This window comes from Laetiporus sulphureus (genome assembly GCF_001632365.1).
Source record: "Laetiporus sulphureus 93-53 unplaced genomic scaffold LAESUscaffold_5, whole genome shotgun sequence".
NCBI classification, from domain to species: Eukaryota; Fungi; Basidiomycota; class Agaricomycetes; order Polyporales; family Laetiporaceae; genus Laetiporus; species Laetiporus sulphureus.
In genome coordinates, this window is record NW_024468514.1 from 952483 (window position 1) to 978374 (window position 25892).

General features: G+C 48.5%; 5 protein-coding genes across 5 annotated transcripts; 4 read left to right on the forward strand and 1 right to left on the reverse strand.

Moving 5' to 3' along the window:
• Window positions 1-1072: 1072 nt before the first annotated feature.
• Window positions 1073-2073, forward strand: LAESUDRAFT_755979 (uncharacterized protein; the record flags this gene model as incomplete). The annotated part of the gene is made up of 4 exons (XM_040912112.1): window positions 1073-1273; window positions 1417-1597; window positions 1652-1704; window positions 1768-2073. 4 exons carry the CDS (start codon window positions 1073-1075, stop codon window positions 2071-2073), a joined length of 741 nt encoding a protein of 246 aa, XP_040768223.1.
• A 5109-nt stretch (window positions 2074-7182) lies between these two features.
• Window positions 7183-10271, forward strand: LAESUDRAFT_711646 (uncharacterized protein; the record flags this gene model as incomplete). The annotated part of the gene is made up of 12 exons (XM_040906850.1): window positions 7183-7338; window positions 7466-7511; window positions 7635-7831; window positions 7903-7993; window positions 8389-8451; window positions 8506-8645; window positions 8703-8801; window positions 8865-9080; window positions 9350-9492; window positions 9556-9991; window positions 10046-10068; window positions 10247-10271. The coding sequence occupies 12 exons, from the start codon at window positions 7183-7185 to the stop codon at window positions 10269-10271; spliced, it is 1635 nt and encodes a 544-aa protein (XP_040768224.1).
• A 4133-nt stretch (window positions 10272-14404) lies between these two features.
• Window positions 14405-15166, forward strand: LAESUDRAFT_711647 (uncharacterized protein; the record flags this gene model as incomplete). Its single annotated transcript, XM_040906851.1, has 4 exons — window positions 14405-14432; window positions 14637-14734; window positions 14797-14938; window positions 15093-15166. The coding sequence occupies 4 exons, from the start codon at window positions 14405-14407 to the stop codon at window positions 15164-15166; spliced, it is 342 nt and encodes a 113-aa protein (XP_040768225.1).
• A 293-nt stretch (window positions 15167-15459) lies between these two features.
• LAESUDRAFT_711648 (uncharacterized protein) lies at window positions 15460-17353 on the forward strand (the record flags this gene model as incomplete). The annotated part of the gene is made up of 11 exons (XM_040906852.1): window positions 15460-15537; window positions 15593-15778; window positions 15838-15947; window positions 15999-16438; window positions 16490-16545; window positions 16596-16626; window positions 16683-16886; window positions 16947-17020; window positions 17071-17138; window positions 17196-17225; window positions 17269-17353. 11 exons carry the CDS (start codon window positions 15460-15462, stop codon window positions 17351-17353), a joined length of 1362 nt encoding a protein of 453 aa, XP_040768226.1.
• Window positions 17354-20864: 3511 nt separating this feature from the next.
• LAESUDRAFT_673253 (drug:h+ antiporter) lies at window positions 20865-23702 on the reverse strand. The gene is made up of 15 exons (XM_040905516.1): window positions 23638-23702; window positions 23402-23590; window positions 23296-23348; window positions 23127-23239; window positions 23050-23074; window positions 22924-22992; window positions 22759-22862; window positions 22553-22704; window positions 22277-22499; window positions 22025-22215; window positions 21896-21971; window positions 21708-21837; window positions 21526-21647; window positions 21165-21455; window positions 20865-21106 (listed from the first exon to the last, which is right to left on the reverse strand). The coding sequence occupies exons 2-15, from the start codon at window positions 23549-23551 to the stop codon at window positions 21021-21023; spliced, it is 1785 nt and encodes a 594-aa protein (XP_040768227.1). The 5' UTR covers window positions 23552-23590; window positions 23638-23702; the 3' UTR covers window positions 20865-21020.
• Window positions 23703-25892: the final 2190 nt, after the last annotated feature.

Sequence of the window (25892 nt, forward strand, 5' to 3'; positions counted from 1 at the left end):
CACAGAAGTCGCAAAGGTTTACAACATGCTTGAAAACAAACTGTACGAGCACAAAAGAGCCTTCGACATGGTCATCCAGATGAACTGAAGTGAGCACCGATTAAAGGATGTGGTCCTCCAGACAGAAATCAGAAAGCTCAACAAAAAGATCTAAGTGCAAGACGTGCATATGACAGTTCTCAACAATGAGATCACAGAGATACAAGGGGCCATGCTAGGCATGGGCAAAAAGATGATGGAACTTGGTGCAGAAAACACCAAGTTACGCCATGAGTTAGCTTCACTAAAAGCAAGCAGTGTCACAATGGCGCAAGGTCACACCTCCAGCACCATCCAATTGAACAAACCCCATGTCAAAATTGCTGAGCCTCCACACTACTTGGGCAAAGGAAGTCTGGAGGACTGGCTCCAACAACTCAATATATGGATGCAGTGGAACGAGATCAACGACAACGAACATAAGATCACCACAGCCCTGCTGCACTTGGAAGGTGGCACGTTCACCTACATGTCAGAATACGCAACCAGGGCAGCAGCACGACAGTCACTCAGCACATGGGAAGACTTTGTCAATGTTCTCAAAGTCAACTACAGGACACTTGACTCAGACAAGGATGTGCAACAACACCTGAAGGAGATCTGTGCAAAGACCTACCCTACCATGGTCTCCTTCACAGAAACATTCTGCCAATAGGCTACCAAGACCAACTTGAGGCACACTGCACTCATCAGTTATATCACTGAACACAGAGACAAGGACGTCCACCAGGCAATGGTAACTCGAGACAGCTTAGGTATCGCAGATCCAACCACATGGCCATAGTACCTTGATTTATGTCTTCAGCTCGAGTCTAAGTTCAGGGCTGACAAAGCAGGACAGTGTGGAACAACGGCATTATCACAGGCACCACGAGCCCCAAAAGATCCTAACACAATGATTGTGGATCGGGTATCCACGCTCACCAAGGAACAGGAAGGATGGCTGGAAAAGAAGCTGTGTGTATGATGTGGAAAACACCCCTTCATATTTAAACAGTGCTGCCTGGACCCCAAGTACAAAGGCAAATTCAAGATGCCAAAGCGGGGCCAAGCGACGAGGGCAATTACCACACCAGCAGCATCAAGCAGTTCCGACAACAGCAAGGCAAGGGAAGAAGCAGTCCATGCTTTCCTCACCAGCTATGACGTGAAGGATAAGGAGGCAGAACCTGAACCAGCTATCAAAGCAGCTAGGATCACGGAGGTGGAAAGTGATGAGAATTTTCTTCGGCAGGTTCTCTGAGGTCTGGCCAGAGTTTTCATAGACATTGTAACAGTACCTACTCGATCTTGCATGTACCAGTATCAGATTTTCTATACATTGCATCAACTGGTTCATCAAAACATGTGATCGATTTACCTGTTCACCTCAAACAGGGAGTAAAGGAAGTCCAGACTGAGGCGCTCCTCGATTCAGGAGCATATTCTTGTAACATCAACCCATGGCTGGTTGATCAGTTGAATCTTGCTACGATCTCACTTGAAAAGAAGATCAGGGTCTATAATGCAGATGCATCTCACAACAAGGGTGAAACCATTAAGAAAAGGGTTCTTCTCAGTATAACTATCAGAAATCACACGAGCAGACAAAGTCTTCTGGTTACTGATATAGGTCACAAGGACATCATACTAGGAATGAGTTTCCTCAAGGAGCGCAACCCTGAAGTAGATTAGGAAAAACTCACAGTTGATTTCACCCGATGCCCACACAGATGTGCACTCTCACAGGTAGCAGTCCAGGAGGAGGATCTGGAAGACACAAACATCCCCCACATCGAAGATCTGATGGAGTTCGTCGGTTCCCAGGAGTTAGGTGATAACTGGAACGACATGGACAGCTTCATTAGATGGGTGTCATTATCAGAAGACCCTGATGCACAGGCCGTAGCATCACTCATTATGGGCCTTGACACCAAGAGGAATCAGGATAGAGCGCCACAAAAAGGAGAACAGGACAAAGACTACTGGTCAGCCTATGTCCCCAAACACTTCCACGAGTATGGCGATGTGTTCTCCAAGAAGCAGTCAGAATGAATGCCCACAAGAAAGCCCTATGATCATCCAATTGAACTTGTTCCAGAGGCATTGTTACCATGCCTGGCAAAGTTATATCCTATGAACCTACAGGAAAAAAATTCGCTTGATACGTGGATAGACCAAGAGTTGGCCAAAGGATACATCAAGAGATCAAGAAGCCCAACAGCAGCACCCATTTTCTTTGTCAAAAAGAAAGACAGATCACTGAGGCTAGTACAAGACTATAAGAACCTTGACGCAGTAATAAAGAAGGACAAGTTCCCAATACCATGCATTTCGGACCTCATCGACAGACTCTCACATGCTAGTATATTTATAAAGCTTGATCTGAGATGGGGGTTCAACAACATAAGGATAAGGGAAGGGGATGAAGAAAAAGCTGCCTTCATCACACATCGTGGCCTCTTCGAACCTACAGTAATGTACTTCAGTTTCTGCAACGCTCCCAGCACCTTCCAAACAATGATGAATACAGTCCTTGAAGACTTAATTCGTACTGGAAAGGTGGTAGTCTACTTAGACGACATCCTCATTTTTACGGATGATCTCGAAGAACACTGATGACTAGTAAAAGCAGTTCTACAGTGCCGCTGGGACAATGACTTATATGTCAAACTGGAGAAATGCTTTTTTGAACAGTCCTCAATTGAGTACCTTGGCATGATCATCAGCAAGAACTCGGTACAGATGGACCCTGCTAAAGTCAAAGGTGTACTTGGCTGGCACGCACCTACAAAGGTCAAACAAGTACAGGCCTTTTTAGAATTTGCGAATTTCTACAGGTGATTTATAAAGGACTTTGCTAAACTCGCATGACCTTTAACGCTTCTCACCTGTAAGGACGTGCCCTGGCAATGGAAGAAAGAGCAAGAGCAAGCCTTCAGTGCACTCAAAATGGCATTTACCTCAGCCCTGATCTTACAACTCCTCAATGACACTGCACCATACCATCTGAAGACCGACTCCTCAGACTACGCAACTGGTGCAGTACTTGAACAACTGGGAGAAGACAAGCTATGGCATCCAGTCGCATACTACTCAAAGTCACTCAACAAAAATGAGAGAAACTATGAGATTTATGACAAAGAGATGCTTGCAATCATTTGAGCACTAGAAGAATACTGGCACTACTTCGAAAGACACCCAGAATCCATCGAGATTTGGTCAGACCACCTCAACCTTACATACTTCCACCAGGCACAGAAGTTATCCCAGTGCCAAGCATGCTGGGCATTATTCCTCACATGTTTCAATTTTGTACTTAGTCACCAACCTGGAAAGACAATGCTACGTGCTGATCCTCTGTCCAGGAGGCCAGACCATGAGAGGGGGGTAGACAGCGACAATTCGAACCAAATGCTGTTAAAACCTGAATTTTTCACTATCAATGCGATTCGACCCACTCACACATCTGAAGTTGATGATGCTCAACTACTGGAAAGGATCAAGAAGGCACTCACAGATGACATGATGATCAAAGATTATTATGCACTTTTGACTACAAGACAGCGCGAATTCGGGAAAAACCTCGCAGAATGGAATTTTGAGCACAGACTGCTACTCCATCGCAGAAAGGTTTATATCCTTAAAGATCAACAGCTATGCCTTGACCTAATAAAGCTCCACCATGACACTTTACCAGCCAGACACACAGGCAGATTCAAGATGTTGGAGCTCATCACTCGAAATTATTGGTGGCCAGGAATGTCTGTAATGGTTAAACAATATGTACAAGGTTGCGACAGTTGTCAATGCAACAAGTACTCAAGAGAGAAACCATATGGACTATTACAATCCAATGATGTACCAGGAGGACCATGAGAGATCATCACAGTGGATCTCATCACACAACTTCCTCCAGTCATGGACTTTAGGGGAGAGAAGAAGACAGCAATACTTGTCGTCGTAGACAGACTCACGAAATGAGCACACTTCTATGCAACAGATGACACAGTCACATCATCGCAAGTCGCTAACGTACATATTCTATAACGAAGTCTTCAAACTCCACAGATTGCCACGACAGATTATCTCAGACAGAGGTACCCAGTTTGCAAGCAAACTATTCCAGGAGTTCTGCCAGAAGCTCAGTATAAAGTCAACAATGTCTACAGCATACCATCCCCAGACAGACGGTCAGACAGAAAGGGTTAACCAGGTGTTGGAACAGTACCTTCACATGTACTGCAACCACAGACAGAATGATTGGGTCTACTATTTGTCAACGATAGGATTTTCATACAACAACCAGACCCATGAGTCCACTGTGCTTTCCCCATTCTTTGTCGAATATGGCTGACATCTAAAAATGGCACCTGACGTACACGAATCAATATGTCACCCTTCATTTAAACATTTATTCGCCCACTGATCTGAGGCACAGGAACAGGCAAAAGCAGCATTGGAAGTTTCAGCTTCACGGATGAAATGATACTTCGATGAGAAAAAGGGAGAAGTCCCATTCAAAGTCGGAGACCTAGTACTACTCAAGGGAAAAGACCTCAGAGTAAAAGTCAAATTTGCGAAGCTAGGCACGCAAAATTTTGGACCTTACAAAGTACTTCAGAAGCTAGGCCCAGTCACGTTCAAACTGAAATTGCCCAAGCAAATGAAGGTCCATCCGGTCTTCCATGCTAGCAAGTTGATCATGTACCATCAAGACACGGTCACAAACCATGAACCCCCAAAGCCCCCAGCTATAGAAATCGAAGGAAAACCAGAATTCGAAGTTGAAGAAATACTAGACTCGAAGGTCATGAGAGGAAGGGTCCAGTACCTTGTCAAATGGAAAGGCTATGACCATTCCGACGACACATGGGAACCCCAAACAAATCTCACCAACGCCGACAAGCTTCTTCAAGAATTCCACCAACAACATCTAGATGCAGCCAAAGCACCAATCAGGCTTGTTACATTTGGTGGAAAACGCTTCGAACTATCCTCATATGAAGTTGCACCAATATCCACACACAGAATCAACATGTTTGACCACCCAGACGAGTTCTTCCTATATCATAAAATGACAGATAATGCTAAATCACTGAAGAAATCCTCGAATGAAGCAGCAGGATGGAATATTTATGCAGCAGAAATGCACGAAATCCCTCCACATTCACGAGCTGTGGTAGAAATGGGAGTCGCAATTGACCCTCCCAAACATACCTATACATGAATAGCTCCACACAGCGAACTGGCTGCATGAGGAATTGACGTAGGTGCAGGAGTTGTTGACCCTGATTACACTGGAAAACTCAAGGTCATACTGATTAACACAATGGATTTCGTCTTTTCGGTCAAGCTAGGAGACAGGATAGCCTAGATAATCTTCGAGTATTATGCCGAAGGCCTTCCCTCCCAAAGCTACCAACTGTTGTGAGCAACTAAAAGGAGAAATAAAGGTTTTGGCTCCTCGGGACAATGAGCCTTGAGAGGGGGGTAGTGTCACGGATTTTCACCACAAAGTCCGCACGTAACTTTTCTCATGCCACAGATCACGTGCTTCACCAATATCTCACACCACTCAGCCACAGACATGATGCGTAGAGATCAGGTGATAGTCCACATCACATGTTATAGTCCAGACCCGTGGATGATACGGTTGGACCTGTCTATTCCAGGATACAATAGAGGCACCCATTTGAGAACAAAGGGAACAAGGACTATTGTTCGGGATCATCTAGGCAATCAGCTCAAGGTATAGCCACTACCACGATAGGATGGATCATCTCACCATTGCCATGGGAGTACATCGATTTTCTCACCTATTGTTCTACTTACGGATAGATCTTCCCACTTATTGTTCCATGTATAGCCTAGTTGCCTAGATATGTAGATAGCCAATCATCTATTTTGTAGTAGTGGTACGATGAAGATTACATAATCAGGCTCCTGTACACATACTGTATATAAGACCAGCATGTAGAGGACGAAACTTCAGATTGTTTCTCCTTATCTATCACTGTAGCATCCACTGAGCCTACCAGCTCCTTCATATATCTCTCACCCTTCCATAGCTTGCATCGCCAACAAGTAAGTTCTGGGCTCTTGCACCACATAAGGGTTCAGGGGGATTATAGGGATCGGGGGGATCAGGGTGGGCACGTTCCACGTGATCGTTTCTTTTTAGTCTTTTTGATCTCTTGTCCAGCGATGCTGTGACAGTCGGCCATGTGCTCGATCATGATGCGATCACTAATTTTGAACTCCTCACTCTTATTTTCCCTTCAACTCCCTACAGCGGCTGAAAGAAAACAAAAGTAAACATCGGTGTCCGGCGTGCGAATGTCCCCCATTTGGAAGGCTCATCTCTATGTGGCAAGTAATTTCATGATCTAGCTACTACAGTGTGCTCAGTACATAAAGCTACACATGGTCCTACTCTTGAAGATATTTGCAAGAAGTGTATTAAACAACTTGGCCATGATTCATGTCAATGGCAAGCTTAAGTGGCACAAGAGATGCTGAAGGGCAAAACGTACATTGTTTGTGTCATACTGACAGTCAGATAGGCATATTGAATGCCTCTGCTGTTCTGGATGATGGCATGAGAAATAGACTAACAAAGCACTCACATTTCTCGAGTGAACATCGAGGTAACATGCACTTAGAACACAATGCTACGGAATTCATTATGAAAATCACAATATCTGGTGTCTCGCAATTGCCCTATCAGGGTGGTTTTCAGCCACAGCATCGATATTTACACTTATTTTCTCCCAGCCACTGTAGGGAGTTGGGGGCGATTAAGAGTGCTGAGTTCAAATATTGTGGCTGAAATGTGGCTGAGGTGGCACTAGAATAAAGCACGAAGTCCCACCCATAATGTTGAGGCCCCCCTTAAACTCCCAGAAGTGAATGGGGAGGAGCCTGCTAATGTGCCTACATCATTACTGGTCGAATATTTGGAGTACTTATGCATGCATCGCAAGTCCTAGAACAAATGCAGTCCTTTTTGTTGCATACAACACACGGACAATCCGGGATGAGGTTGCGGCCGAAGAGGTTATTTTGCTCAATCTTGAAGTCATGTCAGCATTGAGGCCCTGCGCTTATATGAATGAGTGAATAAATGAGTTGGTGTGAAAGGCTCCTTCGAATCAGACTCCGATGAATGACTCATCAGAAGGCTCAGAGAATGCCTACGCAAACACAAAGAAGGAGACAATGATGGAGGTCTTCATGGGGGCCTATTCAACTCTGGCAAGAGAGTCAAGACAGCTGCTAGCCAAAGTACAGCTCACTGCAGTGTTGTGCTGGATGTCTGTCAGTCGGCACAGACAACATGGAGGAAGTGCTGACTTCCGACATTGGCTGAAAAGATGACATTTCCTGCCAACTTTCCCACTGACTTTCTCACCCTATGCTGACCTTCACACGTACTCATTCTAAGCCTGATAATTGGCTGCATCAAGTCATGTGCATTCCATCCAGCATCAGTAAGGAGCTGTCATTGCATCTTTCATGTAGAAGTAGCTCCTCACCCTATACACATTGATTCCCTGTACAAGTCACCTGTGTGCCTTCTCAATATGCAGCTTATCTCATTCTGTCTCCCCCAGATAGGGTCACAATGGTCCAGATGTGGTGGGCAGACTATCTCTATGATCATCCTGGTCATGTGCAGCGAGCATTGGATGCATACACAACTGTTCAACGTGAGAAGCTAAAGGTGTGGTGCAAGAGATGCTTCGATCGCTGGGTCACAGATGAACTTCAAGCAGAACAGGATGCAGTCACTGATAGCAGAGCTACATATGTGTGAGGCAAGGATGAGATCGTGGAAAGACATATGTGTCTGATGTCATAAGAATGTGCGAAGATTGACAGCTGTTGTTTATGGAGTTTGGGGCCTATCGAAAACAGTTTCTGTTGCAACCCGATGGATTGAACGTCATGGCGAGAACTGTCTGCGACATCTGTCAGTCTGCGAGCATCAGGATGATGTCATCAAGTCACGTGCCAAGGCTGAACATGATGCGTGCAATCTTTCTTTGTGCAGGAAGCATCTTCCCTCACACATCACAGCCATTGATCTAACACAGCTTTCATCACTGCATTTTCCACCTGTCACAGGCCCCTCATCCCTGCCAGCATTGACTGATGACATGGCTAATGCACTACATCACTTGCATTCCTTACCTAGTTCTCTACTCACTAAGCTGCCATCCACATTCTTCTTCAGCACTTCTGGCTAATCTGGACCTTTCCAAACTGCCCTATCCCCATTAGCGATGCCTGAAAATGTTATTCTTCCTTCTTCGACCTGTCTACCCAGCACTAAATCATCCGTTGGCTCCTCGCATTCTCATCTAGGGAGTCCAACCATCTTCGACTACTCTGGTATCTTGAAACGACAATGCACATTCCGCAGTGCACGTACATTATCACATCAAAATAGCTTAATTCAGAACTCCAAACCTCCTTGATCAGACTCACAGCAGCAGCACTTTGAGTTCTGTGTGACGCGCTTGATAGCATCTTGTGGGTGGTCTCTCACCTGGGTGGAAAATCCAGAATTTCCTGCTTTCTGCGAGGAATTTATACCAGTGGCCAAGGTTCCCTCAAGAAAGGTTCTAACATAGTGTCTCCTACCTGCAGAGGTTCAGAAACATTGTGTTGCTGCACAGCAACATGCCCGCGGACACTTGGGGACCATACAGTGCAATGGCTGGACAGCCATGAGTGTGCACCATCTTCTTTCATTTATGCACACCGTCCGGAAGGAGGTAAGTCTCAGCTGTCAATGGAGACCATAATTCTGATGCTCCACTTTCTGACACAAACTCCAGGTGCATACTGTTCATACCTACGACACTTCCGGGGAGGAGAAGACTGCTGCATGCCTCCTCGTCAGAATCAAGCAAGTCATGGAAGTTGTTGAGGCAGAATGGGGTGTAACTGTGATCGCAATCACATCAGATTGTAGCGGAGAGGCTCGTGCTGCCCGCAAGCAAATTATGCAGCAGAGACCTGATCTGGTTGCCCCCAACTGCTATGGACATCAGGTGAGTTCCAGTCATCTCACAATGTATCGCATGATGTCTAATTGAGGAACAGGTTAACCTTGTCGTCGGAGCTATTTTAATGATGCCAACGTTTCGGTATGGTTTTTCGCATATGCTGAGAAAGTGGACAAGGTCATTGCTTGGCTTCGCGGATGGCCATTTCTTCTTGCAATCCTGCGTGAGATTCAGGTCCAGGTTATCACAGTCGGACCCTGTCAATAATTCGAGCTGTTCTCACACACTGGACAATGCACTACTTATCTTACAAGTGCCTTCTGGATGCCAAGAACTCACTTGCGATCTTGGTCGATGATGAGCGCATCTTTCATTCTGGAACCGCAGCTAGTCATGCAAAAACTTGTGAGATGATCCTGATTATCAAAGATCCATTTTTCTGGCATGGACTGACCAGGTGAGTACTCAGATGGATCCTTAATCATGCAGCATATGACTCAGAGATGGCGTGTATGATCAGGATCAAGAATCACCTCGAGCCTCTGGCTATAGCCACCAATGTTACTCAAGAAGTGCACTGCCATCTCGACCAGGTTCTGCTAATATTCAGATTCCTCTTCATTCATTTCAATGTGCTCAGTGATCCCAATGATGCCGTAATACATGAAAACATCATAGCAAGCATTGAGTCATGCTGGAGCAAGGCAGACCAAGAAGTTTTCATTGCCGCAGTCATTTTGAACCCATTCTATAAGATTGCGCCATTCGCATGCATCAACATCTTCACGAATGCTGGTATCACCATGCTGATAAGGTGGCTCTGGCTACATTTCTTCAAATCTGAGGTGCCACTCATTCAGCTAGGCAGTGAACTCCTCGAGTACTTGGGCAGCACTGGTTCGTATGAGAGCATGACTGTCTATCAGTCTCAGATTGAGAGTGATGCAGTCACAAAGGTATGTTCTGCCTCTCATTTATCCGGAGTTGTTTCACTGACAATTGTGTATAAGGGGAAACTCCAGATCCTATCACGGTATGGCAGGGTCTTACATTTGCAGGTGACATTGGCACTTCCCTGAATCGACTCACCATGAGAGTCCTGTCTGTATGTGCAAACTCAGCTTCATGCGAGAGGCTGTTCAGCACCTTCGGCCTCATTCTCACAAAGTAACGTACTCGCATGAGCAATAGCACTCTGCTCAATCTCGCAGAATTGAAGATGCATTTGCGAGATGAGCATGTATGCCAGAACATTAAAGAATGTCTAAAGCGGCACTTTGGGGCCGCCAAAGAACATGATCAAACTTTGGGCGCTTCTGACGCTACCACACTGCCAGCCACAAACACTTCGATAACTGGGTCTGCTCCAGATTCCCATATGCCTTTCACTGTAGAACTTGAAGATGAACTGACCACACCATTGTGCTCATCAATTCAACACATCGCGATGCAACTGGCAGGGATGGTTGCACAGGACTGTGATGTTCCCTCAGAGAGCGAGTCTATACAGTTTCCCTCCAAAATCTCTGCACCACTCAATCAGTTGATCAATCCTTCATCTGCCTGCTGGATTGAAGTGCACAAGAAGAGTGCAGTACGTGTTGAAGGAATAATATATTCCAAGTAATCTATGAAGATCACAATATGAAGAAGGGTATGGAAGGACAATGTCCAATGACATAATCCCAAGGGATCGTACGATAGAACATTGACCAATCAGGATATTCATAGAGTATCATACGACACTGAGTAAATATGCCATTGGCCAGTCAGATACTGTAGTATTACTCATCTATGTAAGTAGACAATGGCTGTAGATACCAGAGGTTCTAGACCCGGTATATGGGGTCTTTACCCACATGTATATATACCAGGTAGCTACACCACAATCTATAGTGACTTCTCCACTGAGAGACTCGACCCCTTAACTGGGAGTCTTGTAGCCTTGCCCACTAAGTCCTCACTGCACTGTGTCAAGCCTGCACCTGTTGCTGGTAGCACACAGCTCCTTTATCAGTACGGAGCCTACAGGAGGAACTAGACTTGTACGAGTGCTTGGATCTGGATGCTGAGGGAGAGGGTGATCCCGGGTTAGATGAGGTTGTCGATGCAGTTCTGCATTCACTATGATCCCTGTATGTACAAACAAATGTATATTCAAATTAGAACAACTATTCTACAACATTATGTGACTGGGTCCAGCAGAACTAGACAATGGCAGTCAGCCACAGCTGCCACTGCACTGGCTGCTTAGTCATGGTCAGTCGCCTGGAAACTTCCTACTGCAGGCTGTGTCGGAAGTCAGTCAGAAGTCAGTCAGTTTTGCTGACTTGTCGACTGTGGCTGAGTGCTTTGTCATGGTCAGTCACCTGGGAACTTCCCACTGCAGGCTGTGTTGAAAGTCAGTCAGTTTTGCTGACTTGTCGACTGTGGCCGTCTGCCGACAGTCTGGCACAACACTGGCTCACTGCCTTCAATGACATGATGATATAGGCTTCACCTGATCTGAGATTGACATATTGATCAATGATGAACAATATTTTGCTCGTACTCTTTGACACACCATGAGAACTCGACAGCACACGAGTGTGATGGCTATTTCACAAACTCTACGGTCACCATGATGATACAAATCGATGAATGTTGTTGTCATATTCCCACCCACTGCAATCAGTGCTGCATCATGGATGTGACCTCAACAATTTAGCTGGGTCTCCGTGTATCACCTGTGGTTGAAAAGAACCTTGCGATAATTAGCCACGGCGATGATTCACGAATGGTCCAATTACCTCCATAAAGATCAAGCGGAGGCAATTCGGCCCCAGAAACGTCCATGCGATCAGAGCGTGTGAGAGCCTTCTTCATTTCTATGAGGCCACTCATGAGTTGTTCTGTTAATGTCTCTACAATGAAGCCCGCGATCGTCTCATTTGCCTTCACAGCTCATTCGGCCGAACCCACCCCGAATACAGATCATCAATTGTCCCATTGAACTCCAGCTACACCCTATTGGACCTGTTTTGACGATGGACACCGAAAAATAGGTGACATGCCTAGCACGTCTGCTTGCAATTATCGACGTCGGAGAGCAGCGAGAAGCGGTGGAAACTTATGGTGCACAAGTAGCGTCTATTCAGGGATCTGACCAGAAAGATCCACAGTTGAGACGCCTCGGAGCAAATTCACTTGAGACCTTTTCCCTACAAAGTCCTCTCACCTGGTGAGTGGGTGAAATTTGTCTTTATTAGCACCTGATTCCTGTGCTTTGCTGTATCGCGGTTCACATTGATGGAGAGATTAAAACAGAGCGACATATTCATCCATGAACGAAAAGGGATCGGCAAATGAAGCATGAGTTGCACTAGTATCACATCAAGCTCGAATTGTGGCACATGTTTCCTGGGAGGCGACATGGCTGCACGAAAATATGTCCGGACACAGACTCTGTGAAATGAGTAGAGCTTCTCCTTGTAGCGGCCAAAATTCATCCAGTGACTGAATACTATTTTACACCTACGAGGTGCTCTGAGCGCAGACTGATTTTGTACAAAAATAGTCCGAGTTGGTTACACTGACCTCATCTGTTGATTGGGCACAGAGCGTATCAGCCATTCGGAGGAGAACTGTCATCTTTCTACAATCGCTTCTGGCAACTCTCAGCTTCTTCCGTGAGAAATATCCAATGTGTCAAGAGGATTTGTTTGCCAGAAGCCTGGCGAGCCGCTGGACGGTTGACACCTGTATCAACTGATTATCAACGGCTTCTCACTTGAAGTTAGCCTGAGACAGTCCGCGACTCTTGGATAAACTGCATCAGAAAAACATCACTTTTTCTTTTTGGCTTCTTTTTGTACCTTTTTCTTACAAAAAAGGCAGAAAAGAGAACAATGTAGAAAAAAGCATGAGGATCGGCTGATTCCTCACTTTCTCATGGCCTTTTGCTTCCTTGACGACGCTTGGCAACACTGATTTGCCCAAAAAGTTGTCGTCAAGTCCATTAAAAGAACAAAAGCCCAGAAGCCTATCAGGAAATTTCAAGGCAGATTCTCTGACCTTTTGTCCTTGAACGGACTTTTCACAAACTTTCTGATCAGAAAGCAACCAAAAAGTGCTCAAAAAGAAGCGAACAAGGCAAATTCAAGCCGATCCTCACGCTTATTTCTACATTATTTTCTTTTCTGCCTTTTTTGTAAGAAAAAGGTACAAAAAGAAGCAAAAAAGAAAAAGTGACATTTTCCTGATGTGTGGCCCTTTCTGCGCGACGTAGAGAATGATCCTATTGCCACGATGCGCGCATTTTCCCTCTGATCACTGACCTTCATTCCCGTATTTTTGATGGCAATGTCGTTTAGAAAGATGCAAAGTTATATCCAGCATCTTTTACGGACACTTCGACGGAAGTGCACGCACGTTGTGTAAACGACATTTGTTTTGCATGCGGGCTATACTGATACACGACCAAAGTTCACCAAACAGTATGTAGGCGCTCAAGCGCTCCAGCGCTTGCGCAAATTCCCTCAGCCGCAGGCTGTCGTGTTCAGAGCTTTCCAATTGATATGACATCTACGACTCACTTTTGTACGCATCTGCAGCTGTCTTGACTGAAATAATCGCTTCAAATTCGCAAGCTACAGCAACTCTGAATCAGCTGATCCTCCGGGACCCACCATTCTTGAACACCAAGCTGTCGCGTACTCCTTCTCATGGTTATGTTTATATCTCCTATGACATGCCTTCGACGAGGTGAGCAGCCACTGTGATTCAGTTTTCAGCCTTTATTGAGTGCACATCGATGATAGATTCGTTTACATTAAAACTTTAGTAAAACAGTAAGACCTGTGGGTGATTCTATGAAGGACCGCTTATGGAAGATACATGATACGCTTGCCGAAATAGCGCATACATTACATTAAGGACAATAAAGGGACCGATTGGTCCTAGTGCGGGCCTCAGTCTCGAGCCTCTTCGTCCGGCACAGGCTTCCTGACACGTCTATCGCCTCCACAGCATTCTGCCTGCTGTCAGCTTGAAATTTATCGTGCGCATGTGGTCAGTACACAAGTCCATGGCAGCAACAACTAGCAAACGTGCTGCGAACAATCAGCGCTGTCAGGAACGGAACAACCGCGAGCACGATGGGCAGGGATCGACATCTCGTGCATTGCTTCTCCGTACGCGATACGGAGCTTGTCGCTCATGTCATCGGGATACGTGCGTGCGTACGTGTAAGAATGAATAACCTCCGTGATGATTGTCGAGTTGAGCTGTTGCGCTTCCAGTTTCGCTGGAAGGACATTGTTTCACATTGACCTAGACCGATCTCTCCGCTGATTTCGGCGAGCAATAGAATTGCAGCGGTTGCGACAGCCATGTCTGAGGAATGGGAGGGACGGCAAGGTACGTCGTGGCATTAGCTATATGGATCAAGCATATGTCCTGATACGGGTGGTGTCAATCGCAGTGGCAGCCCTCATCGCAGCGGCTCGGAGGTCCGTAAGAATCGCGCGTATAATGATCCGGAACTTTTCCGACGCCATATGAACCTAGTTCCTAGCGCTTTGACAACGCCAATGTTGGCATCTTCGTAATTTCGTGTTCAAGGCGCTTCTACTCGGGTCGCGGGTGCTCGTCCCGGACGTCGCGCCACTATGAATCAAGGGGAGCGTCTTGTCTTGCGCATTGACAATGGGCCTGGGTGCGTAAAGTACTGCAAGCGCATGCCACCATTTACTCACGGCGCTCCATGTACTGTCCTGTGTAGAACATCACCCCTCCTGCCATTGCCACCTGGCTGAAACATCCCATTGAGCGCGTGCACGTTCTACTCAATCGGAAGTGCAAGACGCTGAGTCATACATACGCCGAGATGGCTAGCCCCGATGCTGCGAAGGCGGCACTCCATGGTGCGCAGAATTCTGCGCTTGGTCGTGGAAAGCGAGCCAGAGGTGTCATGGTCACCAAAAGTAGTTAGCAGGAGCTCCTGAGAGCGGTAGGTTTTCCGGATGAAGCAGCTTTGTCGAATACTAGCTGATTATGAGTTTTCTTCCACATGGCCAGCTCTTCCCGTCGTGGCAAGGAAACTTTCACGGTTCGGTATGAACAGATTCTACTGCAACCGCTCGGGGTGGTGATTGTCGCCGCGCGTGGAATATTCGCCCATAAAGTTAGAGGTCAATGCATATGTTTATTGCGCAGCGTCACGGTTGCCATTTTAGATGCGAGCGTTGTCCGGCTTCACGAGGAAGCATGGGAGAAGCTTTCCATCAGCACTTACGGAAGGACACGAGTGCTAGCTGCCGTAGAGCGGCTTGAGATGTCATGAGCACGTGGGTCGACATGGAGTAGCAAAACGCATGACACGGAGCTTCGAACGGGTAGCGTAGTATATAATGCCAAGTTGAGTCTGGCTACCACAGTCCGAGACATGATGTTCTCATTTCTCTCCCCGCTAGCCATCTGGGCCGGTTTGTCAGTTGCGCAGACAAGCTCGAGCGTCTTTGACGTGCGTTCCTTCATGTTCCATAGAACTTCTGCTCTGATCGTGATCTGGAAGACAGTTCCCGGAGTATCCGCCCCCTGGCGCACCGGGTCCGAATGCGACTCTAGCGAATGCAGTGGGAACGCTTCCTTACGGCCTTACAGCGGCTGACCCTGTTCTGGCGGAAGCCTACATCCACTATGATGAAGGATATTTTGGACCTCAGATCGAGTTGGTTCACGCGTATTATAACTATTGGCCGACGGTATGTGGATGAAGCATTGTCTAGCGCTTAGCCGGACTCACCTCACGAATGAACGATAGGGCGTCGGGGTGGCCAGTGATGGGACGGTCTTCACGAGCTTCCCGCGAGGTAATGAAACGTACACTCTAGCGGTATTCACGGGCCCCACCACGGAGGCTGCCTGGCCAAAGTAAGGATGCAGTCGCGAGAACGTCTCATGATTTCCTGACTCATCTTACAGTGAGGACTGGAACACGCCTCCGGCCTTCGCGAATGAAAGCAATCCAGGATATAGTATCGCAACCGACAAATTCATATTCGTTCAATCGGTCGTTGTTGACGGTTTGGATCGCGTGTGGGCACTCGACACTGGACGCCCACGAGTGAATGGAACATACCTCAACGCCGCTGTGCCGGGAGGACCGAAGCTCGTCGGATTCTACCTGAATGGGACGAACTTCGTGACTTACACTTTCCCAGACTACGTTGTGTATGCTGATTCTTCCATCAACGACGTGCGCTTCGACCTGCGTGGTGGCGGATATGTGTACATCACGGATAGTTCGCCCAATCATCCCGGCATCGTCGTGATCGACCTCGCAACTGGGGAATCGTGGAGACATCTAGACTTCTCACCTGCTGTGACGCCGGACCCTGAGTTTGTCCCGGTATACGATGGAGGTCAAATTCACTAGCGTCTTCGACTACGGAATCGTCTGATAAGTTTCGTAGTTCCTCTTTACTATCGTACTATCCTTCCTCCCAACGCCATCCAATTAATGTCTACGGTGAGGATTTCATACAATCTCGTTCAAGATACTTGTTGATCATGCTGTAGTTCGCCTCTAACGGAATCGCTCTTGGAGCTGGTAAAGACATCTAAAAGTCTGAAGATCGTCGAGGTTCATCATGTGACTGCATGTAGATGGCGAATACCTATACGTGACGCCAATCTCCAAACGCCGCCTCTACCGCATCCCGACATCATATCTGAAGCAGCAGCCGTCTTCGGATAATCCCTATGCTTTCATTAAAGCGAGGCAGGCTGTTGAAGACCTCGGTGGGTCCGGAGGAAACGCCGATGGGCTGGAGACGGACAGCACCGGATACATCTATGTTAGCTCTCAAGGTGAGTAAACTCAGCAAAGCTGGTTTTAGGGGCAAAGTCCGAAATATTTGTCCGTTGCAGAGCACAATGCCATTCATCGCTTCAATCCCAATACGAGCCTTGTTGAGCCATTCATCCGCGCTCCTTTCATACAGGTGGGCATGCTTATTGGATAAAACGGTATGCATGCTGATTATGATGCCAGTGGGCGGATACGTTATCGGTGGTGTCCTTGCAAAATGGAAGCAACTACTTGTACTTCACTTCGAACCAGTACGTAACTCTGGCTTTGCGGAATATGTTTGATATGTAACTAATTATCCCATTTAGGTTGTGGCTCTCGCCTGACTATCATAATGGGTGAGTGATGCCCTTGCCGTTGAAAATCGTGGTATTAATGCAGTAGCTGCAGCACGAACTTGCGTACCAAGCCATTTGCAATGTTTAGGGTTCCTATCGAGGGCGGACGCGCTACACAGACTGATTGAAGTTCTGCAGGAGAGGTCTCTGTGGGATAGCTTCATAACCTGATTTCATGCAAAACCTCTAAATCATCTTGATTAGAGTGCATTGTATTATCAATCAATTGAAGCCAGCCCCTGACCGAATACTAGACATGATAGAGAGAATATGATCCAAGAATAGTAATTCTGAACACACACTTTAGCCTATCATCCGAGATGGTCCGTCGCTCAAGAGGGACTAGTGGCTTCTTCGACCTCAATTGACGAAACATCGTGTTAGCACGTCAAACCCGCACTTGGTTATATTACTCACACGCAATTACGGTTAGCTAATAGCTGAAATGACTTAGTTTTCCGCAGCGATTGGGGCTGACTTCTAGGCTACCGGCAAGGTCGCCGCTCTGGATCAGGTGCATAATATCCCGTGGATTGACAATGGCTGCTCAAGTTGACGTATGATCAAGCTATAGTCTGATGAGCTTAGCAGGAGACGAACGGCTCGCCAGTCTGGAATAGAGGATGCTGCCGACGAGCATGCCGAATGCCATGACAAAGGAAACATTCGTGACGACAATGCAATTGACGACTTTCTGTGCCGTGCACGACGTGATGAATATTACTAGAGGGCGAAGCAGTGACTGTTGCCCAGTGGGACGCACACACGATGCAGGATTTCAAATGGGACTCTTCATTTACGTCGACTGGTTTGGCGCTTCAAACATGTCGTATCATTGAAATGCACTTGAAACTGCACTTGTCGCGATTCACGGCCTGGGGCTGATGCCCTCCAGCGTTTGTTGGACTGCCACCTCAGTCAGAATTGAGGAAGAGAAAACGGCGATGTACGCTAACTATTTGCCCCGGGCCCAGCTCGTTCCGGCCCATTCCACCGCCGTGCTCGTTCAAGCTAGCGATGCCGCCCGATTGCGACACTCCTCTTCGAGCGCGTGCGCTCCTGGTCATCTCCGAGCTAAACCCCCAAGGCACACTGTGCCGTACTCCTGCCCCCGTAAACCCTCGTCCCTGCCTTCCACCCACGCCTGTCCATCGGCATCTGGCTCCGTAGCCCGTTCAGTTGGCGCACGTACTTGCTATACCGCGCGGCCCGCGGTGTCGGTGATTCGGTATATTTCCGGAGACCTGTAGCGTGCCGCTCGCGCTCGGTGGGCGTGACGCATTCCCACCTCAGGCGGCCGGTTCTTGGCGCGGTCCCGTTGCATGCTCTCCGCGCTCCGTGTGCCCCGGGCACCCATCGGCGCCCTCCCTGGAACTTTCCCTGGCTCGAGTCCCCGACGCGTTCCATTGCGCGATCCTCGACGCTTCCGCCGCTTCTCCCAACCGCGCTCCCTCGCCCGACGTCACGACGCACATCCCGGTGCTCATGCCTCTGCTGCCCGTACTCTTCTTGACACCCTGGCTTCCCTACCTCCCTCCTGTGCCATCCGGTGACCTTCCCAGATATGATGAGCTCACCTGGTACTCTGTTCTGCTATCTATATGAATATGGGTGCTGTCAATCGATGGCGTCGAGCTCAGCAGTGAGTCTTGCGGCCGTTTGAAAGGCTCTTTCGAATCAGATTCTTCGATGAATGACACACCAGGAGGAATAGAGAACACCTGAACAAATACAGTGAACGTAAAGAACGAGACGAATATGGAGGTCTTCGTGGTCTATGCAACCCTGGCAAGAGAATCAGGAACCAGGAGAGCTGCTAGGCAAAGTACTGGCCACTGACCTCGGAGTGCAAATCCGCCTCGATGACATGAACCTAATATTATTATTCTATGTCCTTTGATAAGGAAAACTTGACGACATGACGATATAGGTCTCTCCTGAGATTGACATATTGATCAATGATGAATACTCTTTGGCACACCATGAGATGTCGGGAGCACAGGAGCTGAGTGTGATGGCTGTTTAACCTCAAAGGCCATAATGATAGAAAACAATAGATGTCGTTGTCACATCCCCAACCACTGCAATTAGTGTTCCGTTCCGGATGTGACCCCAAGGACCCAATTGGGTCTCCGTGTACCGCCTGCGCTTGAGAAGAACTTGTAATAATTAACCACGCCAATGGCTCAAAAGTGTTCCAGTTACCTCCATAACGATCAAGCGGAGGCAATTCGGGCTCAGAAGCGTCCGTGCTATCAAAGCGCGTGAGAGCCTTCTTCGCTTCTACGAGGCCACTTGCGAGTCTTTCTGTCAATGCGTCTACCGCGAAGCTCGCGATCGTCTCATTCGCCTCCACGGACAGGTCTTCCGGCCGAACCCGTCCTGGACACAGCTTATCACCTGTCCCGTTGAACTTCAGCTGCACCCCTATTGGACCTATTTCGACGATGGACACCGAAAAAGAGGTGACATGCCTGGCACGTCCGCTTGTAATCGTCGATGTCAGAGAGCGGCGAGAAGCAGCGAAAATGCACAAGTAGCGTCGACTTGATAGATCCACAGTTGAGACGCCTCGGAGCAGATTCATTTGAGACCTCTTCCCTACAAGTCTGTCTCGCGTGACGAGTGGGCGAAACTCCTCTTTTTAAGCATCTGATGCCTACGCAAGTTGCTGTATGGTGGTTCGCATTCACGAAGAGATTGAAAACAGGGCGACATCTTCATCCGCGAACGAAAAGGGGTTGGTAAACGAAGGTGGCACTAGTATCACATCAAGCTCAGACTGACACGCTTCCTGAGAGGAAAAGCCGCCGCACGAAAAGACGTCCGGACACAGATGTGAACTGAGTAGAGGTTCCCTTGTAGCGGCTTGAAATATAGTCAATAGCTGAAAGCTGTTTTCCGTCTATGAGCTGCTCTTAGCACAGACCGAGCTTGTGCAACAGTAGCCGTTGTTACACTGGCCCTATCTGTTAATTGGGCAGAGAGCATACCAGCCATCATTTAGAGGAGGACTGTCATCTTCTACAGTCGCTTCCAATTCTCAGCTCCTTCTGCGAGAGCTATCCAACGTGTCGAGAGGGTTTGTTTGCCGGGAGCCTGGCGAGTTGCTGGAGGGTTATTAATAAACTGTGGCCCGGTTCTGCGCGACGTAGAGAATGATCCCGGTGCCATGCTGCGCGCATTTTCCCTCTGATGACTGACCATCATTCCCTTATTTTGATTGGCAATGTCGTTTAGAAAGATGCAAAGTCACATCCAGTCCAGCATCTTTTACTGACACTTAACGGAAGCACGTTGTGTAACGGCGTTTGACCATGTTTTACGCGACCAAACAGTATGTAGGCGCTGAAGGCTGCTTGCGCGATGCGCTCAGCCGCAGGCTGTCGTGTTCCAATTGATACCACATTTACGACTCACTTTTATATGCATTTCTGTCTCGACTGGAAGAATCGCTTTAGATTCGCAAGCTACAGCGGCTCTGGGTCCGCTGATCTTCCGGGATCCACCACTCTTGAACACCACCCTCTCGCGTACTTCCTCCCGCGCTTGTGTTTGTATCTCCTATGACATGCCTTCTACGAGGTGAGCAGCCACTGTGATTCAGTTTTCAGCCTTTATTGAGTGCACAGCTATGATAGATTTGTTTACATTGAAACTTTAGTAAAACAGTAAGACCTGTGGGTGATTCTATGAAGGACCGCTTATATATGGAAGATACATGATACGCTTGCCGAAATAGCGCATACATTACATCAAGAACAGTAAACGGACCGATTGATACTAGTGTGGACCTCAGTCTCGAGCCTCTTCGTCCGGCACAGGCTTCCCTGATACGTCTATTGCCTCCACAGCATTCTGCCTGCTATTCAGCTTGAAGTCTACCGTGCGCATGCGGTCAGTGCACATGTCCTTGGCAGCAAGAATTAGCAAACGTACTGCGAACAGCCAGCGCTGTCAGGAGCGGAACAACCGAGAGCACGATGGCAGGGATCAGCATCTCGTGCATTGCATCTCCATACGCAATACGGAGCTTGTCGCGGATGTCATCGGGATACGTGCGTGCGTACGTGTAAGAACCAATAACTTCCGTGATGATTGTCGAGTTGAGCCCTTGCGCTTCCAGCTTGTCTGGCAGGACGTTGTTCCACATTGACCCGGATGCAGCTAGGCCGATCACGCCGCCGATTTCGGCGAACAACAGAATTGCGGCGGTTGCAACAGCCATGTCTGAGGAACGGGAGGGACGGAACGGTACGTCGTTGGCCTTAGCTATATGGTGCAAGCCTATGACACGAACCTTGGTGGGGTACAGCACCCTGCGCGCCGACCTGCGAAGACATCGCAGCAATTCCTCCACCAGCACCTTGGATGATCTGCGTCATGACGAGCGCAGCGGTGTTGTAGTGAGAGCGTGCGTAGCTGCAATGATTATGGCGATCAGCGCCGGCCCAGTGGTAGAGTCAGTGCAGCGAAACTTACAACATAATTCCGACACCGATCAGTCGAAGACCGAGCGAGCAAAACAGGGCCCACTTGTATCCGATGTTTCCTTGGAAGATGGCAACGACTGCGCCCCATAGGAGAGCGAAGAACGTAAGACAGAGTGATTCTGGGGGAGATAGGGGCGGTGAGTGCCCATCTGTAGGTGAGTGAACGGTTACACATACGACAGTTGCTATAGTAGTTCATGTTCGTGACGCTCCAGTCCGTAACGACGTACGTGAACGTATAAAGATACGACCACTGGACAATGCGACTCGTGAGTGATGACTTAAACGATGCGATGCACCACTTACTGTAAGATAGAAGGAGATAAAGTCAAACAAGCCGATGATGCACACAGCGAAGACAGTCCTGTTGGCGAACAGGCGGAAAGGGACAATTGGGAAGGCTGCGTGCTTGATCTCCCAGTATGTAAATACGGGAATGCAGATCACACCACCAATGACCATCATTGAGGGGACCATAGGATTCTTCCAGGTGATGGCTATCAACGAGACGTCAGGATGAGCCTCGGGGGGCAAGCAGCACAAAGGAGATCTACGCACTGGCGTACGTTCCGCCGGCCAGCACCAGGGGCAGGAAGATCAACGTGATCGATGCGCCGAGGAAGAACATGCCAACGGCGTCGACCTCAATGGCGAAGTTCCACGCCTTTCGTAGGAATGTATCGCCCGCCACGGCGTCCCTGACCACCAGGTTCATCTTCTTCGCACGGTGCTGTGCCCAAAAGAGAACCATGATGATAGGGCCGATGGCGAATACGAAGCACTGGAGGTGAGACGTTAGACCGGCACGACGTGGCGAGAAGGTACTCGACGAACAATGCAATAGATGCCATATCCCCACCGCCAGCCGAGGCGAGGGCTCGAGACGACCTGAGCTGCGATCACGGAGCCGGCATAGAAATTGATGAAGTATGGCATCGAAGTTGCTGCGCTGACGAGGCCACGGTACTTCAGTGGTGTCAAATCAGCTGGAATAGGTGAAGGTCAGCTCCGCCGGAGGAACAGACGAACGGAAAGCCTACCGATAACGATTTGGATCGCGATCTGCAGGCCTGAGAACCCAATCTCGTAGATGACGAGACCGGCACCGAGCGTACCCATGTTCTGGGAGCTGGCGCAGATGATACTGGTGTAATTGGTACGTCAGCGCAGCGTTAGGCGGACGGATGAGCAGATGCACGACTTACTATCCCAAGCAGTAGAAGAAAAGGCAAACAGCATATGCTTCTGCCCGTCCAATGACGTCGGTAATCTTGCTGTTGAATTGGTGTGGTAAGTATGTGTGCGAAATTCTCAGTGACTGTGGTACTGACGCAAAGAAGGGCTTGCCCAGGGCCACTGTCGAGAGCGTGAGTTGGCTCTAGACAGCCAATTTGGGAGGCAGACATACGTAGGATCGCCATGGCGCATTGAATGGCGCTGTACCAGTTTGCATGGCCGAATTCGTTTGTGGCATAGGTGCCCCACTCCCAGTTGGTGTTGTTGTCCAGGCCATACATATAACTGTGTAGGCGCTTGTTACGACAGCATTTAGGCAAGTCATGTTCATCAACGCATACCTGGCTAACACGATACCGCACCATAGTAACGTTTTGCTGATGGGCCCCCAAACCTGGTAGACATGGGTATAAGTTGCACGACGGTTAAAGAGGTCCGAAAGCTTACCGAAGCTGCTGCTTCGACCTTCCAAATGCCAGCTTGCTTTTGGACGAGCGTGGTCGGATGGGTCTCGCTCTCATACTCCTCTTTGGTCACCTTGGGAGACAGCTCAGGAGACGAGCCCTCATCTTGCTTCTTCTCGTTCTCCATGGTCATTGTTCAGCTCGTCTCGAGGACGTACAAGCGACGACGAGACTGTCGGCAAGAAAAACTGTCAAGTATCCGGAGACGAGACGGTGAGAGGCCACCTACTAGGCGATATGGCTTATCACGCGTCCACTTTGTAGCGGAGCCGCTGACGGTGATGGCGAGGACTTCGACGAAGGTGAGGGCAGAAGAAGCGATGGATGGTGTCCTTTATCAGATAATTTTTGGCCTATCTGATAAGATTTTATCCTGATGCCAAGTGCCATGCCCATCCGCAGTTTTGGTCGTACCTGATCGGACTGCTGCCCAATATGGCAACTGTGGCCTTTCCGCCACCGTCCGACTTCGGCTCCGTTCGTCCAATGCATAGGCGTGTTGCCGGCTCCGAATGCCAAGGTGCAGTTTATCCTGTGCTATGCTGCGACGTATCTGCACTCTCATGCTAAATCAATCCATGCGATGGACAGCGGCGAGGAGCTGTCGTGCGGTGAATTGCTCCCAATTTCCAGCAGATGGAGGTGTACTGTGACGGCCGGTATACGAGTTCTTTAGGCACCGGTCTTTGCCAACCAATTCTTGGGTGTCCTTCGTCATGATCCAGCGTGCGAAGTGCTGACGGATTGCGGGGGTTGATCGCTCAAAGGTCTGGATGCTGGAGTTTGTGCTGAAACATTGAGACGGCCCAGGTTCCTGATTTCATGTGTCCAATGGTATGCAGAGATCCATACTGATTCACCGCATTCAAATGCACAGGCCCATACATCCAAGAGGAATGCCGATCGATAAATATACAGCAACGCCGCCAATGAGGTCGACAACGACAAGGATGTTCCATTCCCCATCAATCAGCTGACCAATGGCTGTCTATCGCAGCATCGCCTCCAAACGCTTGGATGAGCTGGATTGGCTCAGTGCGCTCCTTCGGATCTCGCTGGAAAATTTGCTGCCGTCAGCCTGCCGTACACATTTGCGTTCGGCTATGCATTGCGCGGCGCGGCGCGATCGCTCGACGCAAATGCTTACGAACTTGCATCCCGTGGACCTTGGATGTATGTACCTGACCGGTAAACTGCATGTGGGCCTGCTACGATCGTCCATGCGGCTGAGCGCGCACCGCATTCGATATAGAACAAAGCTTACGCCTCTTCCTGAGGTCTTCGTTACTCTGTCGTGCTACCTTCATCTGTATAGCCTCAGATTTGGCCTGAAGCTATGTAAGGCATCAGGTTATAGTCAAGCTGACAGGCGAAGTCGGTCTGTAACGCAAAGCAGAACTGCTTTAGTGAACTACTCGAGCATCACCCTGGGGGGGTGTACAAGGTAAGTGATCGGCGAAGCGTACGTCTAGCATCTGTTCTCCTTCACGTGCTACGACTCTCACTATGCATCTAGCAATAATGCATCCTGCGCACAGCACACAGGTGATGGACCCGCACTGCATCTACGGCAGATGGCGCGGGCATCATGCCATTACCAACAGCGCACCAAGAAAGAGGGGATCGAGAAGTCAAAATTGTCACGACGGGCCACCTCGTCTCTTTTATATGGATCGTGTCGCGACTGTCAACATCTTTGCATAACTTAATACCGCTCTTTCATGAAGGTGGACCTGCAAAAAAAAGGTGGTGAGCGCTTAAAGGTTTTCCATGCTGTCGTCGTTCAATTTCACACTGGACGCTATGCAGACTAGTGAACTTGTCGACCGTCTTTCGCACCATCGATGATTCTTCGGTGGCATAATATTGCCAGTACGTGCTATGTTCTTAATCACTGGCGACTATGGAGAACGACGATTCGGACGAACTTAGACGCCGCAGCCACGAATGCTTCCGACCACTCGCCTCGTACTCGTGCATGTGGCAGAGAGTCCGAGAGCTATTCTTCATACGTCAGCGCTATTGCAGGCCGCAGTCAGCAGTTGTATTGGAGCGTCCCCCCTCCTCGCGTAAGCACGATCTGATAGCATAGCGCTCAAGCACTAAGTGCATCCTTGTCCGCCTTTTTCGTTTGAGAGCCTGGGCTATTGGCACTGTAGGCGTCGTCTTCTTTCTTGTCGATCTTTCGCTGATTCAGGAAACAGGGCAGATTATACTAGTCATCTGATGTGGAAACGTACACTGAAAGCATTGTTGATTTCAGTCCGAATAGGTGGAAGCTTCGTTTGTAACATGCCTTACGCCTACAATCTCCTCGTGGGCCGATTGATGCGATTGATACGGCAGGAATAGCACTTCATCTGTGCCTCACTTCGCTCGCCAGTGTAGTTCACGCCGTAGACTTCTCCCCGCGGCTTCACGGTCGATCCACACATCATTATTCAGTTGTAGAGAGAGCCTTGCTTTTATTGGAT